The 9,360-nt window shown below is 41.1% G+C and overlaps 1 protein-coding gene across 2 annotated transcripts in view; it reads right to left on the minus strand.

The window, feature by feature from the left end:
* The window catches only part of LOC107571770 (myc-associated zinc finger protein-like), an 11,905-nt gene extending 3,239 nt beyond the window's left edge, over positions 1-8,666 (minus strand). The window contains exons 1-6 of one of the 2 annotated variants that reach the window (XM_016258136.1): positions 7,911-8,666; positions 7,648-7,786; positions 6,128-6,399; positions 4,636-4,913; positions 3,342-3,405; positions 2,003-2,174 (exon numbers count right to left, since the gene is read on the minus strand). In XM_016258136.1, coding sequence (XP_016113622.1) covers positions 2,003-2,174; positions 3,342-3,405; positions 4,636-4,913; positions 6,128-6,399; positions 7,648-7,786; positions 7,911-7,943 — 958 coding nt within the window. In that variant the 5' untranslated portion in view covers positions 7,944-8,666. The remainder of the gene's footprint in view (positions 1-2,002; positions 2,175-3,341; positions 3,406-4,635; positions 4,914-6,127; positions 6,400-7,647; positions 7,787-7,910) is intronic. The other variant, XM_016258137.1, reaches the window with a different exon arrangement.
* Positions 8,667-9,360: the final 694 nt, after the last annotated feature.

A 9,360-nucleotide genomic window follows, 5' to 3' on the forward strand; every position in this document is an offset into this window, starting at 1 on the left:
TGATGCGTAGTGTATTATATCTGTGCAACAGTTATTGAGCCTTTCTTTTAACAGTTTTACATTTCAGTTACTGTGCACGTTAAAAACTATTTATAGTCTTTTCTACGCCCGTGTTTTGTTCTCACAGACACCCGGTAGCAAGTAACAAAACATTAAACTCCGGCAAGAAGATAAAGTCCTTTTTGCAAAATCATAGACATGTATTTACAAATCCAGTATAATGTGAACACAGAATGATCTCGGAGAGAGCTGTACCGAGCTGACCGCTGTAACCGAACGCGGCCAGGGTTTAAAGGCTGAACGAATGACTGACAGCCACAGCGGAGAAAAGAGTTTGTGTGAACTTTAATGTAAGGACTTAAATATTCATATGTAGCTCACATTCGGCTATCGTATGGCTTTAGAAGTAACACAGAATAATTCACACAATCGAAAAAAAAAAAAAAAATTTTTAATTCTCAGATTTGGATCTGTTCTCTCTGCCTGATACCCGATCAGAGAAAAATGGCACTGTCGGAGCCGATACCCGATATGAATACTGGATCGGCGCATCCCTAATTGGCTCTGTTTGTATGTGCCCACTTATAACGAGCATTTGAAAAAGTAACACGTCAAACATCCTCCCTTGTAATGACTTGTAACGAGAAGCGTTTCTAAACCTGTTGTCCAACAAATCAGAACATGTGTTTATTCCACAGCATCAGTCGAGTGCTTGAAATAACTTCCCCTTGTGAAGTGTTTACTGTCTTCATGCTTCATTCAAAACATCTCTATATTCTTTTTATTCAGTTACAGCGATAGCTAGATGCCTTTGTCTGTATTAGGGATTTCCTGGGGCGTCATGAGTGCTATTATTTATCTATAAAGAGATGGGACAAATCTTCCGCATCTGCTAAATGAATAAATGTAAATGTTTTATCAGCAGTCGAGTCACTGTTAAACTTTAAAGACTTAACGATGCACGTGCATGATGGAGCGCATCAGAAAGAAGCGCAATATTTACTGAAATATGCATTTTAATACATATTATATTTCCTGTCAGACTTCAAATTTACGCTGAGTTTGATTTCTTTTAAGAACATTATATGTAACAAGATTATAATGAGTCTCTTACATTTACAGGAAAAATAAATGACAGTAACATGTTAATATGTTCATGAACACTCTACCTCTGACCAGCTGACACTTATTTTGTGCTTTTTAAAAAAATGTATTACCTATAATTATCTTTTTTCTAGTAATTAAAAAAAACTTAAGGCAAACTTTTAAATTTTGTATCTATTATTATTATTGTCATTACAAGCAAATAGTAGAGTATTCTCGTGGAAATTTCTAATAAAGGAATAAGCCCCGTGAAGCCGTGGTTTACAGTGAATTTATAACAGCTAAGAGGCGAAGCGGAGTGCCTAAATCCCCCTTAGCTGTTATAAAATTCACTGTAAACCACGGCTTCACGGGGGTTACTGCTTTTATAAAACGGTTATTCCATATACGTAGTAAGGTTTCACAGAATAAAACAGAGCAAATAAAGTGTAATGATATTAATAAACACAGTGTTCTTCCACCAAACAATGTAGCTCCTCAGAAACAGTTGTGGTTGCTACAAAGTGGTTGCCGAGCAACACACAGACGTAAACAAAGGTGTGTGTTACTTTGTAGCGTCATTTACAACAGCTTCGAACGTGGCTCAGCCAATCAGAGCCAAGCACCGGAACTCTCCGCTTTATAAACAAATTAAGAATACTCCCTCTTACCCAAACTGTGACCCCAAAATCGTAATACGTACCAAACCATAAGAAACTCGAACCATTACACCTCTTCTTTGTTGTTAATTTGTTTTAACAATTGTATTTTAAAATCACAAAAAATGCTCCAAGACATCAGAACCCAACCAAACTGAAATCCGTGTCTAAAACACCAAGCTATGTATTTCACCATGGGCTGCTTGCATTGCTGCATCCCTAACAGACAGACAGACAGACAGACAGACAGACAGACTCACTGCGGTTGCAGAGGTGGCAGGAGTGATGCTGTGATTGGTTGTGCACCCTCATGTGATCCGTGATGTAGGCCGCAGACAGCAGTTTGCCACAGATGTGACACGGAACCTTCTCTTCATGTCTGATCATGTGAGCGCGCAGACGGTCCCGCGTGGCGAAGCTCGATTCACACGTCTGCACCAAACACACGCATGTGCACATGTAACAACCGCCTCATTGTGAGATATAACGCCTTTAACCTGCTACACATTTACATTTCATTAAAAACATTCTCCACACAAATAAAACAACGTAACAAATAGTTTGAATATTGCAACATTAATACAACAAATGTTAAATGTTAAACAAATGCAACAACAAGAAAAACAGAACCACTATATATTTAGCTCACAGAACTGAAGATATTGAGTTTGTTCAACTAATTGTGACCGGTGCTGGCAAAAAGTGTCACAATGAGCAAATGTTCAAAAATCAGTTATTTTTATATATAAAAATACCATCAAAATGATGTATGAGCTGTTGGAATCTGGCAAAAACACGACTGAGCTACACCTGTTTGAAGTCGATGGAGTCAGCAGTCACTTTAGAGAAAAACTATTTTCCTGAAGGTTCCTAAGCAAAATCACCCAGCAACATTACTTCTGTTCTTAATCATTACTAGATTAATCATCACAATATAGCTATTTTTGATGTTATCTTTGTTGTTATAAATAAGAACAGATGCAAAAAAAGAACAAACATAAGAAAAAAAGTTTAGTTTTACTTTTTCATTTTACATCTACACAAACATTCAAGAAAAACAAATAATAAAATGTAAAAATCCCTTTAGTGCATTCATTACTGCATTAATGTGACAGACGGCCTGTATTGAGACTTACTGTACCGCACAGATCTAATATAATGTCACACATCTGATGTTTTCCCCCAACAGTTCCCCAAACTTTCACTTAAGATATAACAGATTATGTTTGCGTGAATGCTTAAATGTATTTGGCCTTCTGTAATTCTGTGTATATATCGGGATCGCACGCTGTCGATGCAGGCGCTTCGGAGAAAAGGTACTCCTCTACTAATACTTTTAGAGGTTTAATTACTAGTTGGAGCATTGGGATCACTAGACGAGGGCGAGATTTTTAGATGAGAGTTTAAAATTTGACCAAAATCTACATTTTTCACTTTTCTTTGCCTGCAGCTCAAAATTAGCCTGTGCGCATTCACACTCATTTTCCCAGCACAGGTCGCTTATAAACCAGTTTTGCTCTTACCTTAAAAACACACAAACATCAAGAAAAGACTCTTCTTTCGGTGTGAACTATACAAATGCAACACAAACTTCCATACCGGACATTTGAAGGGTCGTTCTGAAGAATGCACCTGTCGGACGTGACTGCTGAGATGATCAGGCCTGTGAGATCGAGCGAGAGACGCTTTAGCAGGCTGTCATCACATTAGGGCTGAAAAACTACATTAGAATTTCGCACTAAAATATCAATATTCTAATTTAAAAGACAATTTCAGTTAGGGGGAAAAAAGCTTTTGGCTTCTCTCCTGAGGCAAAATATTACTAATGCACGTTTATTAAAGCAATAAAATAACAGGACTATCTGTGAAAGTGTATAATGGTTATAAACCAAATATAATTAAATAAGTTGCTTTAACAATTATAAACAAAATGGCATCATGTATGCATAGTTTAATACAAAGAATCGAAAGCCAATCACACAGTACTTTTTCATTTAAAAACATGATGCAGTGAGATGGAAAAAAAATGCTTGGCTTCAGTTTTGACAAATAACTTTCTCTGCATTGTTTTCGTTCCTCAATATTTTGAATGAAGAACGCCGCATCGCCGCATCTAGTGGCTTCAACTGGATCGGCTAACAAAAACATTAAAGGGGTCATCGGATGCCTATTTTCCACAAGTTGATATGATTCTTTAGGGTCTTAATGAAGTCTGTAACATACTTTGGTTAAATTTCTCTATGGTAGTGTAAAACAACACCCCGTTTACTCTGTCAAAAACAGCTCTGTTCACAGCGGCCCGTTTCGGTGCATGCCTCTTTAAATGCTAATGAGCTCTGCTGACCCCGCCCCTCTTTTCCGTGGGGTGACGAGCCGTTCTCCTGAGACTGTTAACTTTAGACGCGAAACTTGCTAACTAGCACATTATTAGGAATGTGAAAATGTCGGGACTGTTTACAGCTCAATCTGGGCGGGTCTATGCTGAAACACCAGTGTCAATCATCACTCGTGGGAGGGGCCTGGGTCTGTGTGATGTCACACAGCCAAGAATCTGAGAACGGCTTGATTTTAGATATTTTTTATAGGGATTTAAAAAAAAAACCACTGGGTGGATATTTATCAATATAGGGTGAGCGTGTGCACACACTGCCAACACACATTTCAGTTCAAACATGTAAAAGTGAATTTTGCATCCGATGACCTCTTTAAAGCAACGACACCTACATCGTCACCGCGTCTCGTGCGTCACTGATAAGGCTGCCTGATGCACACCTAAAATTCAAATGCAACGTTTCTGCATTCGAATGTGGATTTTAATTTTAAATTGGCTGATTATTCTAAACTCTTTGCTAGCCCTAGATCAGACTGCAGGCAGTGCGGGAGCTGTGCCCACCGTGAGAAGGCTTTAGCGCAGTGTGGGCAGATGTAGGGCTTCTCCACGCCTCCCTGGTGCGAGCGCACATGATGGCTCATGCGGTCCTTGCGCTTGAAGCGCTGCTGGCAGACGGGGCAGGAGAAGGGCTTCTCGTCCGAGTGCGAGAGCCGGTGCCGGTTCAGATGATACACGTCTCTGAAGGCTTTGCCGCAGGTCTCACAGGCGTGGTTCTTGCGGACAGGGTTCTGGTTTACTGGCCTCTGAGGGGAGCACTGCATCTGTAAACCTGTGCTTACCTGCAGTTCAGAACCACAGACACACAGTCAGTTTGGTTTGTTTAGTGTTTTAGGTTTATTTACACCTCTCGTATGCAACCAGTAAACATGAACTAGTGATATAACACCTGACTGTGTCAGAAATTAATAATCATCTCCTGGATCTGATTTTCAGGGCCATTTTTACCTTTACACAGGGATGTTTTTACGTTTTATCACTGCTGTATATACGACAGCATGCTGTTCTTTTATGCAAAATACTTAAGTAAAACACTACTGTAGTCAATTAAGCTAAATAAACTTGCTAACACTTTATATTAAGGTGTCCTTGTTACACGCTACATGTGCTTACTATTATAATAACAATAAATGATGCACAATTACATGCAAGTAACCCTAACCATACAGTAAGTGCATGTAGTTAATATTACTCAGTACTTAAATGTATAATTACACTGTAACAAGGACACCTTAAAATGAAGTGTAATGAAATTCTCTATTTAAATAATTAGGATATAATTAGTCATTAGGAGTAGTAATTAAAAGTAATTAAAAAAATGAAAAAATCAATAGTTTAATGTGATAATATGCATCAGCAGGCCTTAAAATATCAAGAAACATATCAAATGTTGCGAATAATGAAAGAGGTGTTCATTATGCCTCGTTTTATACTTCGCTGCTATTTTCTCTGCATCCAAGACACTTGCATTATTATTTTTCCAGTCATTTATGATTACAGCATACATACAGTTAAAAACCATTTCACAGACTGCTGGCACTAGGGTTAGGAATCGAAAACCAATTATAATTTTAGAATCAGATACTTGTAAAATTTCAATTTCAATTCCACCCATCAATTCCTGTGTTCCATCTTTTTTTTAGGTGGTGAAAAGGGGCTGTTAAAAAGTATTTTTGTTCGTGGCACTCAGCAGCAATTAAACGTTTTAAGAGACACAGAATAAAAATGTTTGATATCTAAATGTTTGACTTGTTCTTAACCACATTGGAATCGAAAGTGCGAATCAATAAGAATCGGAACTGAAACAGATAAAATTCAAACGATACCCAACCCTACCTGGCACATATTTCCAATTTATGTATTGAAATAACTATACTTATAGGTGTGCAAATATCTCAAACTGACAGACTAATATAGCTGGGGCTACATCACATGTGCATTAATCTGTGAGATTCACACGAAGGCAGATTCTGAAGACACACACACGGATGCCCACCTGTACCGGCTCCCCTGTTGCCATGGCGACAGCAGCGGCGGGAGGCGGGAGGGCGGTGACGGTCTCCATGGCAGCGGGCAGCATCTGGGGGATGGAGAGATGCAGCAGAGAGAGCGGCGCGCTCTCTTTGGCCTCGTGGCTCTGCGGCGCCCCCTTCATGCGGAGCCCGGTGTGGACAGACTGATGCCGCCGCAGGTTGTAGCTGTTCTTGAACTGCTTGCTGCAGATGGAGCAGATGTGGGAGGCGCGGGTCGGTCTGCACACCGGCTTCACTGATGGGACGGACAACAGCAGAGAGAGGGTTAAACAGAGTTTAAACCTGTCATTAATTACTCACTACAGACCCATAAGACCTTCGAGATACCACACATTAAGATATTGTTGATGCTTTATGACCCTCCATAGACAGCAAGGGAACTGCTACGATCACGCTTTGAGAAGAAATCACTGAATAAAGTTATTTTAGTTTTCTTTGTGCCCAAAAAGTATTCTCGTAGCTTCACAACACTGCGGTTGAACCACTGATGTCACACGGACTGTTTTACTGATGTCCTTGTTGCACTTCGACGCAAATAAATCAATAATCTGCGAATAATCGATGCATCGTGAATCGAGAAATGATTCTGTATCGATTCTGAGATTATCGGAATGCATCGCGATTCTCTCTTGAATCGACTCTGAGCTTAGTTTTTAACAGCAGATGGCGCTGCGCTTTAGAAACAGCCGTACTCTGCTAGCGGTGTTTACATTAACCTCGCGTCATGAAAGCGGAGCTGCAAGTACATTTAGCCACCTACAGGACTCAACCAGTGTGCAATTAAAAACTAGCCTAGAGCGCCACCTGCTGTTAAAAAACTAAGCTCAGAATAGCGACACATTCGGAAAATCTCAGAAATGATCCAGGAATCGCGATGCACTGATTTATCGCCCAGCGCTGCTGACCGTGGCAGGACTCCTGCCGTCTACAGCGGGTCAGCGCTCTCGGATTCCATCAAACATATCTTCATTTGTGTCTGAAGATGAACGAACGGGTTTCCGGGTTCTGCCGTGAAAATTCACTGAACAAATAGTAAATGTGACCGCAGCTTTACAAACGCACTTCCTGAACCTTGGATTTTCCAAGAATTTCTGTAAAATTTCACAGGCAATAATCGCTGATTGTCACAGATTCAAACCAAATTCAAAGTGTTGATTTTGAGCGGCCAACGATATTCAATGCAGCGCTGCTCTATACCCCCCCCCCCCCCCCCCCCCCCCCCCTTCACATAGAATAATCTCATCAACAAAAAATGGATAGGATACTGGAATTGGATCAACTGAACCCCTTGACTGAGGTAATAGGGAACACTAGGATCAGTGTATTTGTGGCGAAGTACATGCAAGAGGGACACCTGTCCTCATTTCTTTTTCAGTCTCCTGCACCTCTCAGTGGTCTGTCAGTTGGTACAAATGTGGTAATTAATAAGAGCTGTGTGTTGAGACGATCTGACGTGTGTGTGAGTAGCCGGCGGCCCCCTCACCAGGTACAGGATCCTCATTGAGAGCTGCAGTATCCACTGTCGACGGGGGCGGGGCTATGTGCTCGGTGGGCGGGGTCTGAGGAGAGTTCAGCAGCTCTGATTGGAGGCTTCCCTCCGCTGGGGTCTGGGAGGGTGTGGTCTGGGAAAGAACAATCACAAAGTACTAAGTTTGAATTCTAAACTTCAGAGAAGCTACAGCTGGAGTGCATTTCATATCCTCACACACACACACACACACACACACACACCTCGCTCAGTCTCACCTGGAAGAGAAAATTGCTCCAAGCGGCATCCATTTTGTTCCACTGCGATGAATATTATAATCAACTACACACTCCTGGAGATTAATAACGCACCATTTGCATCCTTTAGACGTGTTTTTAAACTATTCACTTGTTTCATGAACAGCTCAGATTAGCAGGCAATAATACACACTATTAAGTGTTCACTTTGCTCCTGGCCAACTTTAACCCGAGACATCACAACAACGTGCTAGTTATGCATTTGCAGGAGTTAAAATGTCGAAAGCAATCGTGTTACTTCTACACTCTTACATCGTGCATAATAAACGGCATTTAGACGTTAAAATGACGGTTAGACGTGATGCGACTGACGCACTCGAAAGAGCCAAAGTTAAAGGTCGCTGTGGATAAATCAGAGCTGTTTTCCTCGATCCCCGGATAGGCCTCTCGGGTGTTTGTCGAAGCCTCGCTGTAGAGTTAAGCGGTGACCCCGGCGAGTGACGCTGGAGCCCGGCCGCAGCCCGCCGCTCCACCTCGCCGCTTCCGTTCACAGGACGTCATCTTTCTTTTTTTATCGCGCTCTCTCCTCCTCCTCCCTTCCCTGTCCTGTCCTGTCCTGTCTCCTTCTTCCTTTTTGTTTGAGATTCCTCTTTCTTCTGCCCCCTCCTCTCCGCTGCGTCCCGCTTGCTGTTAAAGGGATGCGCTCGCTGTTCCCGCCACTTCCTCTCAGAGCGCGCGCCGACAGAAAACAGCGGGAACTGACGTCACGTGACCGAGACGATCGGCACATTAGAGAAATATTAAACATTTCTTAAATATCCTAATATTGCCTGATGTTATTTTATTAGTGGTTAAGGATACGGTTTGTTTTTTCTTCAGAACTTTAGCAAATCCAGAGAACGTGTGTATTACTACTGTCCCTTGCCGAAGTTCATATGCAGTCTAAATGTGTAACTAATAACGTTTATTGTATTTGAAAATAAAATCAATGTCCAAAAAAAGCATTCTAACTTATAAAAATACTTTGAATAACTTAAAAAAAGACAACAAAAAAAAGCTTGTGCTTTATGATTTTCCTTGAATTGACAGAAAAAAATTAATACATAAATAATGTGAGTTAAATGCTTAATAAATAGAAAGCATTGATATAGTGCTTCCCTCTGAACTGACACAAATAAAACCAAAAGCCATCAAGCCGTCACCACTGATGACGTCACAGGTCTGCGGCGGAGCACTCCCATTGGTCAGTCGAGGAGCCCGTGGCTGACGTCACAGATCAGCTCAGAGGAGCGCGAGGCCAGTGCTAAAGGAGGGTCGAGCTGTTGCTAAATGACGTTGTGATGTCATTGCGCGATGACGTCATTATGTAATCGCGTCGCAGAAGTGCGTCACCACATCACATCTCAGCCCAAATATACAAAACACAACTAAATATATTTGTGTGTTCATTTAGATTTGTTCGTAAAATAAT

The sequence above is a fragment of the Sinocyclocheilus grahami genome, unplaced genomic scaffold (assembly GCF_001515645.1).
Source record: "Sinocyclocheilus grahami isolate Dianchi unplaced genomic scaffold, SAMN03320097.WGS_v1.1 scaffold1648.1, whole genome shotgun sequence".
Classification (NCBI taxonomy): Eukaryota; Metazoa; Chordata; class Actinopteri; order Cypriniformes; family Cyprinidae; genus Sinocyclocheilus; species Sinocyclocheilus grahami.